At 41.7% G+C, this 25718-nt stretch overlaps 1 protein-coding gene across 1 annotated transcript in view; it reads left to right on the forward strand.

Moving 5' to 3' along the window:
• The first annotated feature begins 7994 nt into the window (after positions 1-7994).
• Positions 7995-25718, forward strand: part of kctd3 (potassium channel tetramerization domain containing 3) — an 82032-nt gene continuing 64308 nt past the window's right edge. Inside the window, exon 1 of the mRNA XM_034188027.1 lies at positions 7995-8342. Within this exon, the coding sequence (XP_034043918.1) occupies positions 8272-8342 (71 nt within the window). The 5' untranslated portion in view covers positions 7995-8271. The remainder of the gene's footprint in view (positions 8343-25718) is intronic.

The raw sequence follows: 25718 nt of genomic DNA on the forward strand, positions 1-25718 counted from the left end.
ACAAACTCACTGACTGAATGCCACACTACTATTATTGTGAACACCCCCTTTTCTACTTTTTTTTTTTTTTTTTTACTAATAGCCCAATTTCATAGCCTTAAGAGTGTGCATATCATGAATGCTTGGTCTTGTTGGATTTGTGAGAATCTACTGAATCTACTGGTACCTTGTTTCCCATGTAACAATAAGAAATATACTCAAAACCTGGATTAATCTTTTTAGTCACATAGCACTACTATTATTCTGAACAGTACTGTATGTATGTATGTATGTATGTATGTACGAGGTCTGTTAAAAAAGTATCCAACCTTTTTATTTTTTTCAAAAACTATATGGATTTGAATCGTGTGCGCTTGCATCAGCCAAGCTTGAACGTTCGTGCACATTTTTTCACACCTGTCGATTGCGTCATTCGCCTGTGGGCAGGCTTTGAGTGAACACTGGTCCACCCCCCTTGTCGGATTTTCATTGTCAGGGAAATGGCTGAGCGATTGGAGCAGCGCTGAATCAAATTTTTCCAGAAGCTGTGAGATTCAGACGGCTTTCGGTGAGGATAGTTGGCGTCACACAGATTAAGGAAGTCTCACAGGACAAGTTGTGACATGCCCAGCTGTTACACAATTTCTCGGATACTCACTCGACTGAAAAGCCACCGAAAGCCGTCTGAATCTTCCGAATGGTTTCCAACATGGACGTGCTTTTTGTTCTGCGCCACTGTGGCTCCGTCCTGACGCGCGAATTCCTCTGCACGTCTTTCATTACAAAATCTCCTGTAACAGTGGAATGTGCCGCAAAAGTGCTGATGTCCACCTCTTCTGCAATTTCTCTGGTAGTCAGACGACGTCCCGGAACAACACAGCGTTCACTTTGGAAATGATCTGGTCGTTTCAGCCTGTCGATGGCCGCTCGGAGCGCGATGCGCCCCCCTGCCGCTGTGGGCCGTCTTTAATCCAGTTGTAATGCTCCTTAATCTGTGTGATGCCCAGAGTATCCTCACTGAAAGCCGTCTGAATCTTCCGAATGGTTTCCACCTGGCTGTCTCTCACAGTTTCTGGAAAAATTTGATTCAGCGCTGCTCCAGTCGCTCAGCCGTTTTCCTGACAATGAAAATCCGACGAGGCGGGTGGACCAGTGCTCACTCAAAGCCTGCCCACAGGCGAATGACACAACCGACAGGCGTGAAAAAACTCACACATGCGCACGAAGGTTCAAGCTTGGCTGATGCAAGCGCACATGATTCAAATCCATATAGTTTTTAAAAAAATAAAAAGGTCGGATAGTTTTCTAACAGACCTCGTATGTATGTGTGTATGTATATGACAAGATTCAACAGGAACAACCGTCTGACTGTACGGGGCAGGTAAATTACACACACAGACCATGTTAGAACTTGTCCTGCAGGTAAAACAAACACATAAATAACTGGCTGGAACATTTGATAGATGCTCTTAGGACTAAATGATCCTTTTAAAACCAATATCACAATAACAAAAACATGGTTCTCAAATCAGAAGTGAATAAATCATATTAACTCTGATTTTGGAACTGTGAAAAATTACAACTAAAAGCTGTCCCTCCATAAAGGGGTTTGTGAGACAAAGATGGTTAGTGGGCATCATGCACCGCTCTGTTCAGGTCGAGAAAGTAACATGGACAGAGACTACAGTTTTTTCTACTGTTAAAATAGACATAAAGTGGTGTCTCTATCTTTCTGTAAACAACCACTGTCAGCGGGCTCAGCTTAGATGGACAGCCATGACTTCAGAGCTTATACACTCACTCATCTTCAACCATTTAGTCCAATTAAGCGTTGTGGGGGGTGGAACCTATCCCAGCAGTCACAGAGCGCAAGGTGGGGTACACCCTGGACAGGACGCCAGTCTGTCGCAGGGCCACAAACAGACAAACAAACACATTAACACCCACACGCACACCTACGGACAATTCAAAGTTTCCAATCCACCTGACCTGTAAGTCTTTGGATGTGGTAGGAAGCCAGCGTACCCGGAGAGAACCCATGCAAGCACAGGAGAACACCCAAACTCCACACAGAAAGACCACAGTTGGGAATCGAACCCATGACCTTCTCGTTGTGACGCAACAGTGCTAACCACTAATCCACTGTGCTGCCCTCAGAGCTTATATGTGAGGTACAAATAACTTGTAAATTGTCTGCAGTAGTCTGACTCTACAAAGTTTTCGCATTTAAGCTCATCATCTAGAAACTGACTTTGACTGCAGCAGCTCATTTAGTTCTGGCTGTTAGGAAGAAGTAGATGAGAGGAATCTCAGCATGCCCAAAAGGTTTCTAAATATCTCTTTGGAATGGCATGACTACTTTGCAATGTTTTTCTTAGAGTGGCAAGGTTAAAAGAAATCCTCTGGAAAGACCTGAAAAACCAGTTGCCACACAAACCCTGAACTGATATAAATACTGTATATGACAGCTGAAAATGCGCCTGCAAATTATTGGTGTTTAAAAAAAACAGCATTGCATTTTTCCCCTAAAATATTTCAGCCCTACTCTGGAAATATATGATGCTGAATAAACCAAACTTTCTGGACTAAATTTGTAACTTACCTTTATCCCTTCCTAGTCATTCACAATGGATGTATTGTGAGTTTGATCTGTACAGTAAACTGTGGGAAGGTGCTGCTGTGCATCCTTTCCCTCCATTAGTTCCTCTTTCCGCTTCTGCCATCGGCCACAGGGACTCTCTTCTAGGATTTCAGATTCATCCTCACTCTCATCCTCATCCTCTGTAGCTTTTGTGGCAGGAGAATGTATATAAGCCACAGGAGAAGATGCTGAGCCTTGACCCTGCTGTGCGTTAGTTGTAGGTGCAGCTGTGTCCCCTGCATGAGCTTCCTCAGCAGGTGGACTTCCATTCAAGTCTGCCTCTGACATCATGACAGAACTTGTATGATGGCCCCCATCCTCTCCAGACCAAGTCATGGATTTTACTTGCTTGTTTTTCCTCATGTTTCTCCGGGCCACACATCCATCATCTTTTTTTTTTCACCATGTTAGTCCCAGAGATGGAGAACTGTACAGAAATGACAGGAGAGCGATAAAGATATAAAAAAAGTACAAACCTAATTCCAATGAAGTTGGGACATTGTGTGAAATGTAAGTAAAAACAGAATACAATGATTTGCAAATCCTCTTCAACCTTTATTCAATTGAATACACCATAAAGACAAGATATTTAATGTTCAAACTGATATACTGTTTTGTTTTGTTTTTTTTTTTCAAATATTTGCTCATTTTGAAATGGATGTCTGCAATACATTTGGGACAGGGGCAACAAAAGACTGGGAAAGTTGATGAATGCTCAAAGAACACCTGTTTGGAACATTCCACAGGTGAGCAGGCTAATTGGAAACAGGTGAGTGTCATGATTGGGTATAAAAGGAGCATCCCCAAAAGGCTCAGTCGTTCACAAGCAAAGATGGGTCGAGGATCACCACTTTGTAAACAACTACATGAAAAAAATTAGTCCAACAGTTTAAGAACAATGTTTCTCAACGTTCAATTGCAAAGAATTTAGGGATTCCATCATCTACAGTCCATAATATAATCAGAAGATTTAGAGAATCTGGAGAACTTTCTACACGTAAGCAGCAAGGTTGAAAACCAACATTGAATGCCTGTGACCTTCGATCCCTCAGGCGGCACTGCATTATAAACCGACATCATTGTGTAAAGGATCTTACCGCGTGGGCTCAGGAACACTTCAGAAAACCACTGTCAGTTAACACAGTTCATCGCTACATCTACAAGGGCAAGTTAAAACTCTACCATGCAAAGCGAAAGCCATACATCAACAACACCCAGAAACGACAGTGCCTTCTCTGGGCCCGAGCTCATTTGAAATGGACAGACGCAAAATGCTGTGGTCTGATGAGTCCACATTTCAAATTGTTTTTGGAAATCATGGACGTCGTGTCCTCCGGACAAAAGAGGAAAAAGACCATCCAGATTGTTAACAGCGCAAAGTTCAAAAGCCAGCATCTGTGATGGTATGGGGGTGTGTTCGTGCCCATGGCATGGGCAACTTACACATCTGTGATGGCACCATCAATGCTGAAAAGCACATCCAAGTTTTGGAGCAAAACACATGCTGCCATCCAAGCAACGTCTTTTTCAGGGACGTCCCTGCTTATTTATGCAACACAATGCCAAGCCACATTCTGCACATGTTACAACAGCATAGCTTCATGGTAAAAGAGTGCAGGTACTAGACTGGCCTGCCTGCAGTCCAGACCTGTCGCCCATTGAAAATGTGTGGCACATTATGAAGCACAAAATACGACAACGGAGACCCTGGACTGAATTCCACCTACAAAGCTTCAACAATTAGTGTCCTCAGTTCCCAAACGCTTATTGGGTGGTGTTAGAAGGAAAGGTGATGTAACACAGTGGTAAACACACCACTGTCCCAGCTTTTTTGAAACGTGTTGCAGGCATCCATTTCAAAAGTAGCAAATATTTGCACAAAAACAATAAAGTTTATCAGTTTGAACATTAAATATCTTGTCTTTGTGGTGTATTCAATTGAATATAGGTTGAAGAGGTTTCGCAAAAAATTGTATTGTGTTTTATTTACATTTTACACAACGTCCCAACTTCATTGGAATTGGGGTTGTACTCTGTCGCAGACAATTCTCAACACCTCGAAGACAAAGGAGCTGGTCATTGACTTTGGGAAGTCAAGACCAAGACTGTGACACTCTGATCGACTAAGCTGAGGTGGAGCCTGTGGATTCCTACAAGTACTTTGGGTTGTGGCTGGAAAGCAAACTGGACTGGACAACCCACACCAACCACCTGTACAGGAAGGGACAGAGCATGCTATACTTTCTGAGGAGGCTGCGTCCATTCAACATCTGCAGGAAACTCCTGTGGATGTTCTACCAGTCCGTAGTAGGCAGTGTCCTCTTTTACGCTGTGGTGTGCTGGGGGGGGTAGCACATCCAAGAAGGACACATCCAGGCTGGTCAAAGTAACAGGTAGACAGACAGCAGGAAGGAGAGGAACAGTAGTAGCCAATAGACCAGTAGTGAGCAGTATGTCTGGTATTTATATTTGGATCATTCTATTTGAAATCACCCAGTTTTGAAAAAAATTCCCAGGTCACCCCTCAGCTTTATTCTGTCAATTTTATATGTTACTCACATTCCAAAGTTAGGCTGAAATGCCAAATATTAGGTCTGCATCTTGAAAACGTTTGACGTTACAGCCTTTGGAAATTTTTGCCAGGCTAACTTTTGGTGTAGAGTTGTGAAATTGTGGCACTTTTGGTATATCTAGTGTGATCTGCCTTCCACAAAGGCCTCAAAATGGTAGAAAACCCCAAATTTTACATGTTGTTCGTATCTTTATTAGTTCAAAATCAAATATACCAGCTATGGCTATAGAACTTTTTTATGACGGTTTGTGATATAATGGAACACATCTACATATTTAAATGATATACCAGGTTGTTTTAACAAAATTTATAGTTGTTGAAGAAAATGCTAATTTTAAAAAGTGTCGAAATATACCGATTTTCATCACCCTAGATGCCAATGTGGACAGTTGACTATCATATTCATATTTTTACCATATATTCTTACATATCTCAAGATGATATGCTGCAAATATGGTGTTGTTATTGAGCTTCCTCCTTGTGATTTTGTCTTCAAATCAGAATGTAGTAGCAACAATATTTTATTGGCAGAATCATATCAAATATGCAATTTGAAAAAAAAAAATACCTTACAGACTGTCTTACTCATACACAGTTTCATTGCTTTACTTAATAAATTGCCAAAAATTATATAATCTCAACTGATTTTTACTGTTCAGATTTTAAAATCACACTTGTCATGAAGAACTTTAAAACATATCTGGTTAAATTTACAATGATTATATAGAAACATAGTTTGAGTATCTTTCTTGTTAAAAGAGTTGGTAAAACATCTCTTATTTACCCTGTAAATTGATTTTGAGTGATCTATTTATTGTTTTACACTGGTTTACAGAAATAAAGGTGAGTTTGATATTCCTTGCACTGCTGTTTGCTGACAGCAGTACGTGTCTGTGCTTGTTTCTTCACAGCACATGGCATCATGCGGGGACCTAATCCCAGCATGACCTAATTCTCTTAAAATAGATATTTTGCCATTTTTTTTATTTGTAAACATAATGGGAATATGGTTATTATGGTTTTCCCAATTTCTAGTGACACAACCAAGGTGTTACTCAATATTCATAAAGTGACCAAATCCCAAAATGTCCATATCCACCCAAAATAGCCAATGTGTCATGCTAATGTGTCTACTTATAATCACAAGAAGGAAGCTCAATAACAACACCATATTTGCAGCATATCATCTTGAGATATATAAGAATATATGGTAGAAATATGAATATGATAGTCAACTGTCCACATTGGCATCTGGGGTGACGAAAACTGTCATATTTTGACACTTTTTCGAAATTATCATTTTTTTCAACAACTATATATTTTGTTAAAACAACCTGGTGTATCATTTAAATGTGTAAATATGTTCCATTAAATCACAAACCATCTTACAAAAAGTTCTATAGCCATAGTTAGTATATTTTTTTGATTTTGAACTCATCAAAGATTGAACGACAAGTAAAATTTTGGGTTATCTACCATTTTGAGGCTTTTGATGAAGGCAGATCACACTATATACACTAAAACTGTCAACATTTCCAAACTCTACACCAAACGTTAGCCTCACATGAGCAGTTTCAAAGCTGTGAGGCATATATGGAGCTCATTATTAACATGCAAAGTTGGCAGAAAACAGTTTTCACGATATGTGAAAAATTCATAAAAAAATTCCAAAGGCTGTAACGTCAAATGTTTGCAAGATACACACCTAATATTTGGCATTTCACCATTACTTTGTAATAGGAATAACAAAACAAACTGACAGAATTAAGGGGTGACCTGGGCGTCTATGGGTGACTTGAGATGGAATGACCCATTTGTTTATTTATATTTGTATTTGCAAATTGTTTTTTTTTTTTTTTACTTTCACTTTTGATGCTGTGTGTGCTTCTTAACCTGTGTGCTGCTACTTGTATACAATGTTGCTGGAACCTCCCTTTCCCTGAGGGAGTCTTCCCAGTGGATTCATAAAGTTTTATCTAATCTAACCTGATCTAAAACACTTTGCACCATAGTGGCATCTAGTTTCTTCCTCAAGTATTTAACGATATAAAAGTATAATATCAGCCTGTGTTCCTCATGTGAACACTGAAAGTCGACTCAGAAAGACTCCGTTACTAATAATTAAAATACAAACCAGACTATTAGCTGTTCAACCTGTGGTTAGTTATCATAAATAAGCTCAGCTGCCCAGTAAATAAACAAAACGTGCAGAACATATGAACATGAAAGAAAAAAATTCTAAGCGCTTAAATTGTCGTGGGATACATACTGGTGGAAACTGTATAAAAGAGAATGTCGGAACACAACAAAACTTCAGTAAAGTGTACAGACAAGAAGTTAAAGCAGGAGTGGAAAGGGCGGTGCTGTACTTAAAGGGCGCTTGCTTGCGCTGAGAAAACGCATACGTGGTGCCGTCGCTTCTGAACGCGTAAATCAGGCGCAAAACATAATATGTATTTTAAGTATATACAATCTAGTGTTTAGTACGTTTTTTTCTGAGCAGCATTTTTGTGACTTATTTTGGAAACTTTAATTCAGTTCACATGAGACAAATGACCAATAAATTGTTAAAGATAGTTCACACTTCGTAGAGCCGTCAGCGCTTTGTACTTGCAACGTAAAAAATCTTTAAATTGTGAATTCATTCGTTGTTGTTTTTTATTAAATGTCGCTGTTACACGGTGCTCTGCTACATCACTTGGACATATTTGTTAAAAATATGATTAAATAATACACAGAAACGATTTGAAACGAAACCGGAAGTTGGTAACAGTGAAATATTACTCTGTGCACGTTCTTTGTTTCACGGTCCTAAGATCTTGCCCAAGATCTTCCTTGTTTGCGCGATTTTTCCACCTGAGTCAGTGATGTAAACAGACCAGAAGTTGGAAAATAAAGGGATGCTTGTGTGGCTGTCTTTTGGATAAAAGACCTCTGTCTTTTCGCTCATTATGCGGCGGAGACTTAGCGCCGCTGAGGTCGCTCGCGGGTCGAAGGACTGTGAAGCTGGACATCAGCTGTGGATCAAACGTTAGCAAGCTAGCTTTGGTGACACGGCTTTTCCACGCACCGCGCAGACATGGCTACCAGTGGTTCCAGTTTAACCACAGGGATGGCGGAGATCATCCAGCTAAATGTCGGCGGGACACGGTTAGTTTTGTTTGTTTGTTTTCCACCTTAAACCTATTGCGTGATAGAAAACTACTATCTGTTTATAATTTAAGGAAAATCTTACGTTTTCTGACCATAACGCTTTGATATTAACTCATTAAAAGTTATCTGCGTGTATTTCAACTCATTATTAAAATTGTAGGCATTATTTACACACGCTATGGGTTACCGCGGACTTTACCCAGAGCGCCCCCTGGTGGCCTTTCTTTTTTTGGGCGATGAAAACATCGTCGAGCTTCAGATCCAAACAAGAAAAATTTGAGAAAATAAAGTTAGCCGTGTGGGAAGGAAGCAACATCATCATGAAAGGTAAATTGATTGTCGGACCAAAAAAGTCCCAATGTTTTTGTATTGTTTTCCAGGGCCGCTGCTAAGGTTTTGGAGGCCCTAGGCATAACTGGTCAGGGAGGCCCCCCCACCCCCATACAAGAGGACACCCCCCCCCCCCCCCCCCCACACACACACACACACACACTTAAAAGTTCTACTCAAACCGTTACTATTTATTAAAGCGTTTAAGTTTAGCGTTTAAAGCTACATCAAATCAGCAAAGCCAATGCAACCTAGCTTAAGCAGCACCACTGAACATTAAGTAATAAAAACAATTTAAACCTTTAACACGTACTTACCAGCAAGGGATGCACGGGCATCATCTTTTTGTTTCTTTTTCCTCCCTTTTTCAGCTCCAGACTCCTGCTGTCACTTCATTGTTTAATTGTGGCATAGTGGCAACTTGTCCTCTCATGTCAGACTCGAATGTGGGCTAGCAGTGCTACTTCAGTTAGGCGCAGGATTGCCAGATTGGGTGTTTTCCCATCCAATTGGTTTGTTTAGGGTAAAAATATGGCACTGGACGAGTTTTTTGTATAGAATTGCCACACACATTTTAAAAATCAGTTCAAATTGCGCAGGATTTAGTGACTCCATGCATTTTTGAGCATTTATTGGACTGGAAATCGTCACATCTGGCAACCCTGGATAGGCAACACAGCGAACAGAGAAAGACGCAAACAGGGCTGTACCATTTCAGGGAATCGGGGCGGGGGTGGATGGGGGCTTTATATTAGGCAAAAAAAATTGTTAATTTGCCCCAATTAAGCAATGGGGTAGGGGCCTACACAATGTTTAAAGACAAAAACGATGGGCTTATTCATAAATAATTCACATTGATTTTGAAATGTAATAATCAGTGTTGCCACAGTTACTTTGATAAAGTAATCCAATTACTGATTACTCAATTGTAAAAGTAACTAAGTTAGATTACTAGTTACTTTTTTAGTTACTTTCCCCAGCTGCCAACAACCACCTTCGGCCACCTCAACATGACAATGATACCTGTTTTGCCAAAACTCACTTTATAGTCACCCTTTCTTGACTTCAATGAAAATAAATACTTGTTTTATAAAAAGTAAAATAATCTTTCTTGACCTCATATTTAACTGTTGACAGCACTGTTAACAGTAAAACTTGCAATTTCTAACCTACATTGTTTATAAATGTAACTATTAAATTCTAACGTTTTTCTAACATTTAAATTCTCTATAAACATTTTACTTGTCAAAATTATTATTTTAAGTAGTATTAGTAGTTCACTTCAAAACTGGACCTTTTAATCTAGGGGTGTTGTGGGGGAGGGGGCACATCCCTGCCCCACGCCCCCATTCCATCTGGATTCGCCCCTGCTTTGGCATTTGAGCACAAAGAATGGATAACATTTATTTATGCAGAAAACATGACAGATTTACAGGTAAGAAAGTTTTATTGCGTTTTCACATCATGTGGTCCTCAGAAAGAGAGTTTAGGTGCATTTGAGTGGAAAATAGTGTTAGTTGTTAAGTCGCGGAGGATCAGCTGTTTTTAACGAGACGATACGGAGCGGCTCAGCTCAGAATTCTAAATAAAGGAGAAAAATAAAGCATAAAAATGACTTTGTAAAGCTCAGTGCAGGTGCAGCTGTTTTCACCGCGCTTTAAGAGGTGAGGACGATCGTAGCTGATGAAAAGCTCACAGCTTGCTTAAAGTGGGCAGTTCAGTTGAGCCCCGACCTCCTGCCCACGGACCAAGTTTAATGCTGCTGTCGACCCACAATGCAAAAATAATAGTAACGCACAGTGACTTGGAGAAGTAACTTTAATCTGATTACTGATTTGGAAAGATTAACGCGTTAGATTACTCGTTACAAAAAAGTGGTTAGATTAGAGGCATCACTGGTAATAATGTAATCATTTCAACATATTTTTCAGTCAATTGGAGGTCCTGCAAACTAGTGCAACATGGTTGGTGCCCCACGCAGGCTGCGTAGTCTGCTTATGCCAAACGGCGGCGCTGTTGTTTTCCATGTAATAAACACTATATATAACGGATTTTGTATAACGGATTTTTCGCTCACATCGGATAAAATGTCCTGCTCAATCACAATGTGTTTCCATTAAAAACCCCAAGCATGTGTGACTGGGGTCATTTCCATGATTAAAAGCACGACCGTGTATTTTTTTCAACCCATGTTCAGACACGGACCTGCAGCCTGACGTACACCTGTTAAATCAGGCAGCACAAGTGGCTGTGATTTGACACTTTTCTACTTTCACTCTTTCCTCTCATATTTTAATAGTTTTTCCAGTGCGCACGCTGATTACATTTCGGGATTGCATACATTTGGCAGAAAAGTCTGAAACTTTACAGCACGGAGTCGGAAAAAGAAGAAATTGTAAGTGATGATTGTAGAAAGAAAAGCTTGTTGAGGGTCACATTAGTCCAGAATAAAGCATAATCCAGTGTTATGAGTTATGAGCTGCAGAAGCATAAATCAGGCTTGCAATGAATTAAATAAGTCATCATAAATTGTAAATTTGATATCTTAAAGGACATGTTGCACCAAAATCATAACAATTAAGATTTAGGCTGTTAGCGACCATGTGATGATCTACTGGGATTGCTTTGTGCACTTCCGTGACCAGTTTCAAATTATATGCCATTTGCAGCAAACAGCTATGGAGATGTCTGAAAACAAAGTACTTGTGAGTACTCGGGTGTTTCTGACAATTGACATCGCAACTTGAAGCGTTCCAGTGTGTGCTTCAATGGAATGTAGCTGATAACGTTAACGGAGGCACAGGTTAATTCCAAAGTTGCCATAAGTGTGATGTCATGTTATGATGAATCGTTTAAGTGGTAACTGTTCATTTTGATGCAGTCACAGTAAAAGCTGCAGCTCTGTGAAGGTTTATGTGCACCTTCCCGGCCATGAGTCAGAAACACGGCCTGTTAATAACCGTCTCTGCTTCAGGTTCTGCTTTGTGCATGATTAGTTATGAGTGTTGTTATCAATAAAATCTAAAAAAAAACAAACAAAAACATCTGCTGCTGGGGGAAAAACCATTTTCATTTATATAGCGCCAAATCACAACACAGTTGCCTCAAGGCGCTTCACATAAGTAAGGTCTAACCTTACTAACCCCCAGAGCAGCAGTGGTAAGGAAAAACTCCCTCTGAGGAAGAAACCTCAAGCAGACCAGACCCAAAGGGGTGACCCTCTGCTTGGGCCACGCTGCAGACAAACCATCTTGGAGACATTCCTTTTCGCAGCAAGATGAGAGGGGCAACGAGCAGCAGCAGCACACACACACACACATGCACACTCCAGAGCACAAAAAAAAAAAAACAATTGCCACAAAACACAATAAAAGGGGTAAAATGCTGAACATGCCAGATTCACCATGTTATATTGTTTTCCAAATGTAAACGCCACACAAACGAAGTGTGCGCGTGAAGCTGGCTCCAGCCTCTCATGACCGTGGCACATTAAATAATGTCCATTAATTCCTGGAAATAATGTATTCTGACTTTTTCCAATGTACAAATCCATCTCTGTGTCCAGGCAGTCTGTTAAAAATGGTGTCAGGTGTCTTATGTCCATGTACACAACTTCAGTAAACAGCACGTCTACACACTTTAGGCTCCAAGATCTGACCAAAAACAAAAAAAAGTTGAGTTTCAGGGTGAAGCGTGCCGTCTTCTCTCTCTAAATCCAAGCCATCGCTTTCGAACAGCAGCTCAGAAACTTCGATTTTGGATGGAGCAGGTTCATTTCCCTCTGTCAGTCATTGAGAGGTGTCTGTTTTGCTAATTAGGACGTCACACATTGAAAAATGCAGAGGATTGCCGAGTGAAATGTTTTCCGGAAATGCACCTGCTAACGCTCAGAGTGAGAGGAATAAAATACATCAGAGATCACTAATTATTAGCACGTGTGCAAAGACACTTAGTCATGAGTACTTTTATGTTGTCTTACTAACTGGGACGTTAAAAAAAAATGAGAGACATGTCCTTTATTTTTATATTAATTTTGATAGTTTATGCATAATTTAGGATTCATGTTTGTAATGTCAGTACTTGATGCCTTGTTTAATATAGTCACATGGCAAAACTTTCACAAATTGTTGCAGCAATTTAAGAGTGAAGAGAGGTAGCAGTAACCAAAATCGAAAGGATAATAACTCTGAAACCTCTGACAGTTTACACACGCGCATATATATATATATATATATATATATATATATATATATATATATATATACACACACACACATATAAATAATCTGTCCCTTAATGTGTTTTGGATTAAGTCTTTAAAATCTTAGGTCACCACCTTAGAGCCCCTGGTTCATGTGGAATTGGATGACATGCATAAGGGTGGTGGGGAATCTAAAGAATTAAGCCAATGTTTCCGGAGTAAACTTTTGGCTCATTCTTAGAAGCTGTCTTTGTACGATTCATGGTACCTCTAGCAACTGTACAATCTACTGTACAAAACTATAAGTATAGTAAGACCATACAGACTTTACATGGCGAAGAAGGCTCAAATTATCACTTGGGTGTGAATTAACAAAGTTTTTTTTTTTTTTCTGAGAACCTTACAACTAAGAAACTGATGACACATCAGATAGTAGAGCCTGACCGATTTATCACTTGGCTAATAACATCAGCCATTATAGCCTTTCACGAACATGTTGTATGACGGTAGGGTTGGGTATCGAGAACTGGTTCTTTTCGGGTATTATTAAGAAATGTGTTCGCATCTCAGCACAGTTTGTGCTTTTTTTCTGTATAATTAATTAATGGCTTAGCGTTTGTTGTCGTAAGAGTCAACTGTATTATGAAATGTAATATTTTTTATTTATTTTTATTTATATTAATAATAATAGCAACAAGCAGGGGTGGTGGCCAAGTGGTTAATGCGCTTGGTTTCAGTTCAGAAGGCTCCGGGTTCAAATCCCACCCCTGCCACATTTCTCCATGTAATGTGGAGTTGCGTCAGGAAGGGCATCCGGCGTAAAACCTGTGCCAATTCAACATGCAGATCCACCTTGGATTTGCTGTGGCGACCCCGAGTGCAAACAAGGGAGCAGCCGAAGGGTCTTTACTTTTTACTTTAATAATAATAGCAACAACAAAAGTAATAATAACTGATATTGCTACGATACAGTTTTAGAGAAACAGACAAAAAGAACCTGATAAAACACAACAGAAAAGATAAAACCAACTAACAATGAACATGAATAAATAAATATACAACCCCTGGCAAGAATTATGGAATCACTGGCCTCGGAGGATGTTCATTCAGTTGTTTAATTTTGTAGAAAAAAAGCAGATCACAGACATGACACAAAACTAAAGTCATTTCAAATGGCAACTTTCTGGCTTCAAGAAACACTATAAGAAATCAGGAAAAAAAATTTTTGTGGCAGTCAGTAACTTACTTTTTTAGACCAAGCAGAGGGAACAAAATATGGAATCACTCAATTCTGAGGAATAAATTATGGAATCATGAAAAACAAAAGAACACTCCAACACATCACTAGTATTTTGTTGCACCACCTGTGGCTTTTATAACAGCTTGCAGTCTCTGAGGCATGGACTTAATGAGTGACAAACAGTACTCTTCATCAATCTGGCTCCAAATTTATCTGATTGCTGTTGCCAGATCAGCTTTGCAGGTTGGAGCCTTGTCATGGACCATTTTCTTCAACTTCCACCAAAGATTTTCAATTGGATTAAGATCCGGACTATTTGCAGGCCATGACATTGACCCTGTGTGTCTTTTTGCAAGGAATGTTTTCACAGTTTTTGCTCTATGGCAAGATGCATTATCATCTTGAATAATGATTTCATCATCCCCAAACATCCTTTTAATTGATGGGATAAGAAAAGTGTCCAAAATATCAACGTAAACTTGTGCATTTATTGATGATGTAATGACAGCCATCTCCCCAGTGCCTTTACCTGACATGCAGCCCCATATCATCAATGACTGGAAATTTACATGTTCTCTTCAGGCAGTCATCTTTATAAATCTCATTGGAACGGCACCAAACAAAAGTTCCAGCATCATCACCTTGCCCAATGCAGATTCAAGATTCATCACTGAATATGACTTTCATCCAGTCATCCACAGTCCACGATTGCTTTTCCTTAGCCCATTGTAACCTTGTTTTTTTCTGTTTAGGTGTTAATGATGGCTTTCGTTTAGCTTTTCTGTATGTAAATCCCATTTCCTTTAGGTGGTTTCTTACAGTTCGGTCACAGACGTTGACTCCAGTTTCCTCCCATTCGTTCCTCATTTGAGTTGTTGTGCATTTTCGATTTTTGAGACATATTGCTTTAAGTTTTTTGTCTTGACGCTTTGATGTCTTCCTTGGTCTACCAGTATGTTTGCCTTTAACAACCTTCCCATGTTGTTTGTATTTTGTCCAGAGTTTAGACACAGCTGACTGTGAACAACCAACATTTTTTGCAACATTGCGTGATGATTTACCCTCTTTTAAGTGTTTGATAATCCTCTCCTTTGTTTCAGTTGACATCTCTCGTGTTGGAGACATGATTCATGTCAGTCCACTTGGTGCAACAGCTCTCCAAAGTGTGATCACTCCTTTTTAGATGCAGACTAACGTGCAGATCTGATTTGATGCAGGTGTTAGTTTTGGGGATGAAAATTTACAGGGTGATTCCATAATTTATTCCTCAGAATTGAGTGAGTCCATATTTTTTCTCTCTGCTTCTTCTAAAAAAGTAATTGTTACTGACTGCCACAATTTTTTTTCTTGATTTCTTATAGTGTTTCTTAAAGCCAGAAAGTTGCCATTTGAAATGACTTTAGTTTTGTGTCATGTCTGTGATCTGCTTTTTTTTCTACAAAATTAAACAACTGAATGAACATCCTCAGAGGCCGGTGATTCCATAATTATTGCCAGGGGTTGTAGAAATAAATAACTGTTTCCTGTGAACACCTAGTGACTCTTAAACCTCCACTTCATCCCTGTTTTATTTAAGTTTAATGACGATTTGTTTCGGTCAAACCATATCTAAGCTGTGTTTTTACACAAGAAAAAATAAAATGCAGTGAACTGCACATTTGTGTCTTATTAAATATAGCATATTACACTTTAGTCAGGCCTTTAAAATACTTTTGTGGACTCTTGCTGTAATATGTTGTCATATGTTGTTGCTGTAATATGTATCTAAATATGCTCATAATCGGGTAAAACTGGATGGAAATCTCCGTGGTGTGTCGGTGATGTATGTATGTGCAAAATAAAACAAAACACTACTCCAGGTATGTTTTTGACGAGAATATAACATCATAACTTTATTACAAGCTCAAATGTTGGTGTGTTAAAGGCCTTTTAATAATAACTCACTTCAAGAAATAATGGTAAAACTCACATGTAAGTAAAAACAAACAAACCAACAATAAAAAAAATGATTGATTACTAAAATAATCGTTAGTTGCAGCCCTAGTTTGTTTTACGAGTGAGAGCATTTTACAGATTAAATGTGAATAAGCCAGTTTTGAGTTTCTCAGTGCACATGCGTTTTCAGAACTGTGAGTGTTACTTTGTGCACAGCAGAACAACGTTGTCAGTTGCTTTAGGCCCTAATTTTGTATTTTATTGACTGTACAGCAAGCAACACAGCACCCATTTGGTGCATTCACCGGATTAGAACCGATAAAAATACTACAGAAGACAAAGAATTTTTACTTTATAGTTTGAAGTGAGTTTTCTTTGTTTCAGAGGACTTCATACCCATTAAAATTTACTAGAATATACAAAATTTGACTTGCTCTTTTAAAAAATTTCTGGGGGAGCACCTCCAGACTCCCCATAATCAATAGTGTGTTTTACTTCACATTTTGAAGTGAATTTTACGTATGTGTTTCAGAGGGCTTCATACTCATTAAAATTCACCAGAATGTACAAAATTTGACTTGCTCTTTTAAAAAATTTCTGGGGGAGATCCCCCAGACCCCCATAGCTTGAAGTGAGTTTTCTTTGTTTCAGAGGGCTTCATACCCATTAAAATTCACCACAATATACAAAATTTGACTTGCTCTTTTAAAAAATTTCTGGGGGAGATCCCCCAGACCCCCATAATCAATACTGTGTTTTTACTTTACAGATTGAAGTGTTTTATTTGTTTCAGAGGGCTTCATACCCATTAATATTCACCAGAATACACAAAATTTGACTTGGTCTTTTAAAAATGTGCTGGGGGAGCACCCCCAGACCCCCCAGAATCAAGACTACACCCCACCCCACCACCACCCTTTTATGTACCTTTATGTTCAGGTTTTGCATTCTTTTTATGCTTTGTCTGTCTCTCCTTAGAGGCTGTTTAGAATAGATTTGTATGCTGTATAATGTGTTTATTGTATTTATTGAGGAAAAAAGAGTGTGTGCCCTCACTATGCCACATTTTAGGGAATTGCTGGCATTGATTTTTGACAAGAAAAAATTTCAGTCAGATGAAAATTTATTGCTTTAACCCATGGCATATGTCTGTGAGTAATATTTACCTTTTTTTATGTTAAACTGACCTGTTATGGTCTTCTGAAGCAGTTGGTTGATGTATTTTATAACTTAAAAACGGGACCGATGCTAAAGCGTTAGCATGTCTATGCCGTTTTCAACGTTAAAGTTAGCATTAAGCTGTTCCCATCCCAGCACGTTTGTGTGCATTTGTTTTCTGTGTAATAATTAATTGCTCAGCATTTGTTGTTGTTAAAGAGTGAAATGTAGGGATGGGTATCGAGAACCGGTTCCTTTTGGGTATCGTTAAGAAATGGTTCGATCCACCGACATCAATAACCTTTTAACTTAACGATTCCCTTATCGGTCCGTCAGAGTGGCTGTTGTTTATGGGGGTGTTTGTGAGGAAAATTATAATTTCTCTACATTGATTACAGACCCTGCAGCAGGTCTGTAATCAACGTTTCTGCAGCACGGCTTTGCTTTGAACCTTGAACCAATCGAAGCAGTGATTCGCAGATCAAAGCAGTGCTTCAATCATTGCTTTGTTGATTTAATTTTTTTTCTTTCACTTTCCCCCGCTAAACCCTAAAGAGCATATGGCTGTGAGTATTATTTACCTTTTTTATGTTCAACCGACCTCTTATGGTCTTCTGAAACAGGGCATTCCATTTCAATGTTAAGTTAGCATTAAGCAGTTGCAGCTGTCAAGCGTTTGTTGTCGTAAAAGAGTCAAATGTATTACAAATTGTAATATTTTTTAAATTTATTTTTGTTTATATATTATTAATAATAGCAAGCACAACAATAATAGTATAATAACTAATCTAATGATTATATACAATTTTAGAGAAAGAGACAAAAAGAACCTGAATAAAAACACAACAGAAAATATAAAACCAACTAACAATGAACATAAATAAATAAATACATACATACGTACATACAGAAATAAATAAGTGTTTCCTGTGAACACCTAGTGACTCTTACACGTCCACTGCATCTCTGTTTTATTTATGTTTAATGACAGTTTGTTTCGGTCAAATCATATTTTCAATGTGTTAATTTATTCAGTGATTTCCTCCAGAACTATCTGTCAAGCTACAAAACTGCTGCATCCTAGTAAGAGCACAGCACTACTGGAATGAATTTGAATAAGGAAAGTTGGGTTTTTTCTCACAAAATGGATGCTGCACTCACTGCAGTTTATTGTCTGGAATAGTCCCAGATGCATTTCAGAGCTTCTAGAATTCAGATATGTTCGTGCAGGTGGTGTTGGGGGGTATTTTTGGGTTTCAGCTTTTTTTGTTTTTCACCACTTTCATCCCCGAATATGTGAAATCGTGAGTCACTTTTGTGCGGATTAAAGGTACTAACTGGAACTCCTGTTGGGTGTAGAGAGTCAGACTCAGTCAGTCTCAGATGCATGCACAGTGAAGGCAAGGGGGGGTCGTTCGGTCGGCGACACCTGCCTCTAAAAAAAATTCCTTATTGGTAGGACTCTATCAGATAGAAATTGATATTGATGATCTTTAAGGGATGCTGAAAGGCTGTTGACCAAGGAGGAAGCCATTAATCTGAAATCAGTTTAAAAAGCATGATAGAAATTTATAGCTGATCAAGGACAAAGGCAGAGCCTTTTTTCTGTCAATTTGTTTTACTAGTATGCCATTCCACGTTTTGTCCCAATTACTGAGAGGCATCTCTCAGTAACTGCTCCCGTGTTGTGACTCATGATTTCCCGGGCTTGTTACAAATGGCTTATAGCAACTTCTGATGCGCTGAAATGGTTTTAACTGAATGTACATGGTTCATAGTAATCTCATTTCAGTAATGTGGTGTTTATAGTATGTGCAGGTGATTGCTTTGACTTGACAGTTAAATGTTTAAAGCAGAAGGAATATTATTATCCAGGCAGCTATTTTAAATAAGAAATGAGAAAGAATGGATTAAGCAAACCTCTTGTTTGAGGCTTCTCTTCTACATATAGCAGTCACTCATTAGTATTTGATGTGTTCAATAGTTAAATTATTCATTCATTGTTTGGATCGTATGAGGTCTGTTAGAAAAGTATCCGACCTTTTTATTTTTTTGGTCCAAAATCCTACATTTTAAACAAATAAATATAAAACAAATATCTGAAAGAGGAGCTTACTCTGTGCTGTACATACCGAACCGTCCGTCACAGCAATCAGCTGTAACTCGACACCACCCCAGAGCGTCAAGAGCACCACAAACTCAGCAGCGCACCACCACCGACAGCCCACACAGAGGTCTCTGTACAACAAAACCATTTCCTTAAACACTCACCACTACACCTCAACGAGCCTGCAGCTCTGGCCGGCGCCTACCTGTCTTCACGGGAACGTGGAAGTGAACACGTCCAAACACCTGCAGTCAGTCTCCAGAAAGAGAAAGAAGAGCGCACACACACTCTCCCTCTTTTATGCAAACACTATTCTCGCCACAACCAGCTGCACTCAATCCACCAGCTGAACATCATTAAGGTCATCCATCCTGCTACAATCCACCCCCACAAATTGTATCGTTGCCTCGACGATGGAATAGATCCCATTCCTTAACCTTAATCATACCACCTATATTACATAGGGCCAGAAGGACCCACTTGCACTGCAGACCGTGGAAGATGATGAATATTAGAATGATGACCCGCGGTAACCCTAGTCGTCCGCTGAAGTACAACCTCTTCACTAGGGGGGAGGTAAGACATACTAGACTCCACTGGCAGAGGTGGCGCAGCAACCACTGGATCTACTGGTGGACTCAACTGCGGGGAAGCAGGTAAACTCACAACCTCCGCACTCTCCACCGGAGGGGCAACCTGGGTCACCTCTCCCACCCCCTCCACCTGAGGAGCAGGTGGAGTCACCACTTCCCGCACAACTGAAGTAGACGCAAGGTCCTCGGATCCTGACACCAACCACCCGCCATTACGCCACCATCTGTCCTCTAATGGCTCCACCACAGGTGGAGAAAACTCCACAGGGGGCAGAGAATGGGCCACAACCTCATCAGGGGACCCAAGCCCTACCACTACCTTCAACAACGAGCGATGAACCTGCTTGGCTCTGGTTAAATCATCCTTAGGGGCAATTGTATAAACAGTCCCTTCTCCCTGTGGTGCCCTCAGGACACGATACATCACAGAGGACCACTGGTCCTGGATCTTATGACGGCTCCGTACCCCAAAATCTCGCAACCAGACCAACTGGCCCTCCTTCGGGGGAACATCACAGACACTCTGATCATATTCCTTCTTATGCGCTCTGCAGCGGCCTTCAGCTGATCCCGGGCTCCATCAAAAGCCATCTGCAAGCGGGTCTGGTGCTCCCGGACCCACTCATGAACAAAACCACCCACAGGCTCCCGAACTCGACCCAACAGAAAATCAGCCGGAAGCCTTGGCTCCTGACCAAACATCAACAAAAAGGGAAACTCACCAGTTGCCTGATGCGGTGTTGTATTATAAGCATACAAAACCTGGGGCAGACAAGAACCCCAATGATGCTTTCGAGACACGGGCAGCGTGCGCAACAGATCATGAAGCGTTCTATTAAAACGCTCACACTGCCCATTCCCAGATGGATGGTATGGTGTAGTACGAGATTTCTCTGTGCCATAAAAGCCACACAACTGCTGGATCAATACACTCTCAAAACTCCGTCCCTGATCAGAATGTATCCGAGCTGGAACCCCAAACCTCGAAAACCACTCCGTAACCAGAGCTTGAGCTACTGTAGGAGCTCGCTGGTCACGGGTAGGGACTGCCCACGTGTACTTACTAAAGACGTCAGTCATTGCCAAAACATCTTCCACTCCACCATGAGTAGGCTCTAGAACAGTAAAATCAATGGCAAGAATCTCATTAGGCTGAGATGCCAACACGTGTCCCATGGGGCCACGAACCACTGGTTGGTTTACCTTTGCTGCCTGACACCTCTCACATGCCTGGCACCAATCTGCCACTTCTGCAGACATGCCTGGCCAATAACACCGCTGACGTAAAAGCTCTAGGGTCCTCTCAACCCCTTGATGAGCATGCCCTTGATGAACCTCAGTCAACACATCGGCTTTCAAAGCTGCAGGCAACACCAACTGCAACACAGCCCCAGCTCCATTGGACTTAAACACCTGACGGTACAAGACACCATCCCTCTCCACCAACCGGTCCCACTGCTGAAGCAACACCTGGGCTGACTGTGACACCTGATTGCGCTCTTCCTTATCAGGACCCCTTTTACGGTCCCAAAACACCCAAACCTCCAGACTCACTGGATCAACCCGCTGCAATGCAGCCAGGTCAGATGGAAGACGGTGGGGCAAGGCTGCAACCACAGCCTGCCTTACATCTACCCTACTCCCCTGACAAACCTGTTGCAGCGGCTCCAGAAGCTGGGCACCACTAACCATTACCTGGAAGTCCTGCATCCCAGGAGAATACAACCGAGAAAGGGCATCCGCGTTCTTATTACTACAACCCGAACGATACTTAATCTCAAAATCAAACGAGGCCAACTGCGCTGCCCAACGTTGCTCAGTAGCACCAAGTTTTGCAGATGACAAATGACTCAAAGGATTGTTGTCCGTGTACACAATGCACTTATGGCCCAGCAAGTACTCCCTAAACTTCTCGGTCATTGCCCACTTGAGTGTCAAAAATTCCAACTTCATAGAGCTGTAGTTCACCATGTTACGCTCAGTAGGGCGTAACCCACGGCTCGCGTAAGCAATCAGCCTAACTTTACCATCCTGTTCCTGAGACAACACTGCTCCCAGCCCCCCATAGCTAGCATCCACCTCCAAAATAAATGGAAGACTAAAATCGGCATATGCCAGCACAGGTGCGGAGGTAAGCTTAGCTTTTAAAGTCTCAAAGCCACGGCTGCATTCCTCTGTCCAATAACCCGAAACTAGCTGATCTACCCGACTGGGCTTCACCCCAGCCAACTCTGCTACCAACTTGTGCAGGGGTGCTGCCAACCTTGCAAAACCACCTACAAACCGGCGGTAGTAGCTGGCAAAGCCCAGAAAAGAGCGCAGTTCCGAGGAGGTGGCGCTTGGAGGTGGCCAATGAGCAACCACCTCCACCTTGCTAGGGTCAGTAGCAATCCCCTTATCAGAGATGACATGCCCCAGGTAACGCACTTCCTCCTGAAAAAATGCACACTTTTTGAGTTTCACCTTTAACTCCTCATGCTGCAAACGCTCCGGCACCACCCTCAACCTATCCAGATGTTGGTCAACAGTAGAGGAAAAAACCACAATGTCATCCAAATACAACAATAAGGACAGACACTGCTGATCACCAAAAAATCCTCTGCATCAATCTCTGAAAAGTACCAGGAGCGTTGCAAAGCCCAAAGGGCATCCGGTTCCACTCAAACAAACCAAAAGGCGTGCAAAAGGCCGTCTTATGACGATCAGCCTCCGCCACAGGAACCTGATTATACCCACTCGCCAGATCCATGGTAGAAAACCAACGAGCCCCAGTGAGGGCATCCAAAGACTCATCAATCCGAGGCAAAGGGAAGGCGTCCTTCCTAGTTTTTCCATTCAAGAGCCTGTAATCAACACACATGCGCAAACTGTCATCCTTTTTCTTAACCAGCACAATAGGAGAGGCATAAGGACTGCTACTCTCCCTAATAACTTGTGTTCCAAGCAGCTGATTGATGTGATCTTTGACAACCTCATACTCAGAAGGCGGAATTCTGCGATACCGCTGTCGCATTGGAATATCATCCAGAAGCGGAATCTCATGTGATATTAGGTCAGTACAACCCAGATCCCCATCTTGGGCTGAAAAGACAGAACTAAACTGACCCAACAATGCTCTCACCTTACCTTGTACTTCCAGAGGCAAGTGACCCAGTTCCAGGGCTGCAATCTGATCCTGCACTGATGGAGAAATGGACTGCGAGGCCACTACTGCCTCCACCGGGGGCACCTCGGCAACCCCCGCAGGCAGACTCACAACCCGAACTTCCTCTAACGTGCCAATCATAGCCCAGGGACGTAACCACACATCCACCGATCCCACATTCATCACCGGAATGTAGGCTATACCCTGCTCCACCTGCACCAATGCAGGAGATGCCAACAGTCCAGCAGGCAAGCCAGACTCCACAGGCTCAAACAGAGCCACCCCACCAGAATACCGCTCAGAGCATGTCGCCCTAACAAACTTCATTACACCCCCCGGAATCTGACAAGCCTCTCCTCCATGAACCTTAACCTTCCCTACTCCTTGATCCACAATACCACTAGCCTTGTGGCACTTCTGAAATGCCTGCGTGACATACTCCGGAGCCTCTGCCACTGCTGGCAAATCAAACAGGGAAACCCCATACTGCCCAAAAAGTTCCCCATAACACCTGCGGATGACATTCATCCCCAGGACCCCAGAAGCCTGCGGAGACACACCAGGCACATCTTTAACCACCAAAATGCCACATGCTGGCATCAGTTTACCACAAAGCTCCACATCCAACTCCAAATAGCCCAGGTAAGGGATGGCTAACCCATTAGCTGCTTTAAGCTGTAGCCAATTACATGATTTCAGCCACCCCAAACCCCCTGGCTCAAACTTCTGATGAAAAAGAGACTCTGGAATAGTTGACACCATAGATCCTGTATCTATCAAACAAGGGATCCCAACTCCCCCCATGCTCACCATTAAATGAGGACACGGCGACACAAGCTTGGACACTACCTTGTCACGCGTCCTACCCAAACCTGAGCCAGTAACTTGCCCCCCCCCCCCGAGCTGTGACTCCGCAGCTCGGCGGGCACTAGTTTCCCGACCCCTGAGCGGCAGAAGATGGTTTGTTCAATGAAGAGGCAGACAAAAAGGATCAACTGCGGGCCACCACCCGAACTCCATCACACTCCCTGGCAAAGTGACCTGGTTTCTGGCAGTTCCTACAAATTATAGACCCCCGGGGAACTGATTGACAAAACTGCCCAGAATGCTGCAAATGGGAAATACTCTGAGTCAGCCGATTCAACTGCTCCTGTTGCCGCTGGAGCATCTCCCTTACTTCCTGTAGTTGCGAGGCCTGAAAAGAACCAGCCTCCACCTGGCCACTGCCCTGAACCCCACACTGAGTGCCCGCAACAGACTGGATGGAAAAATCACTACCCTTCGTACCTCCAGGTGAACCCTCTCGTTCCCATCTAATTGCCTCACCCCTAACCTCCAACAAGGTAGCGGTAGGCTGCCGGCGCACAAACTGCTTCAACTCGCGCCGAAGTGACCCATCAAACACACACTCAACAAACTGATCACGTAACAAAACCTCTGCATTTGGGACACCATTAGGTGCGTGCTGCTTAACAGATGTCATCAGACTCATTAATGCCAATGAAAACCCTAACAGAGTCTCTCCCTCACGCTGTCTGCGGGAGAAAAAGGCCTCTTGAAGTGCCACATAAGATTCTGTATCCCCATACAGCTCCTGCAACACCCCAATGATCTTTAATGGGTCTGAACGCTCTTCACTGGAACGATGCTTTATTTCCTCACGTGCTTCCCCCTCCAGATGATCAAAATAAAAAAATGCCTGGTCAGCTTCAGAGACATGACAGGCTCTCACACAAGCCTGCATCTCCTCCAACCATTCAGCCAACCCCATACCTGTCTTACCATTTAAACATGGGACATTTTCTATCTCGGGGTAAAAAAATAAACTTCTCCATTACTGGAGCATTACCACTAGAGGACACTTTAGATGAGGGCTCTATACTCGGGCCAGGCGCTGCCTCAGCCTGTTCCTTCAACCTCTCATTCTCCATCCTAAGCTGAGTGACTAACACTCTCAGCTCCTGCGTTTCTTCTGCCATCATACACCTTGAGACTTTCCCACAATGAGGATGCGACCAAAATAGGGGAAATTACTTGCACCGAGGCCACCTGCTGCTTTGCTCTGGAAAACAAGAAAAAAAAACAGATTAAACACACACACAAAAAAAATTACTTCACCAAAAAACTAACAGAACACACCTCTCTAGTCTCAATTTACATCCCACTTCTTGACACCAAAATGTGGCAAAGCGGACAATTTACTCCTCAATCGTCAAGGCAATTAGAAATCATGAATGAACATATGTTGGACTTCTGACACCACCCTGGGAATTTCACCCAGGGAATTCGACAATTGAATAACTTCAACCTAAGACACACAGGTTAGTTTTAATTGAGACAGAGATGTGGTTCCCAAGTACAAAAAAAATAATTTATTAACAATTGAAGTTCTAGTTAAAAAGACAATTTTGTAAAAAACTCATTTAAAACACCACCAATTATGACCACATGAGGGCGCCCTTGCATCACGCAGCACACGCAGCTGGCAGAGTTTTCCAAATGTCCACACTGAGCGTAAAGCCGCCGCAGCAAACAGGGCACATCCACCGGTCTCACAGGACGAAATCTTTCAGCAGAGCACCAGAGCAAAGCAGCAGGGCCTCCTTCCACAGCTTGGTCCAAAATCCTACATTTTAAACAAATAAATATAAAACAAATATCTGA

Source organism: Thalassophryne amazonica, chromosome 2 (genome assembly GCF_902500255.1).
Source record: "Thalassophryne amazonica chromosome 2, fThaAma1.1, whole genome shotgun sequence".
Taxonomy (NCBI): Eukaryota; Metazoa; Chordata; class Actinopteri; order Batrachoidiformes; family Batrachoididae; genus Thalassophryne; species Thalassophryne amazonica.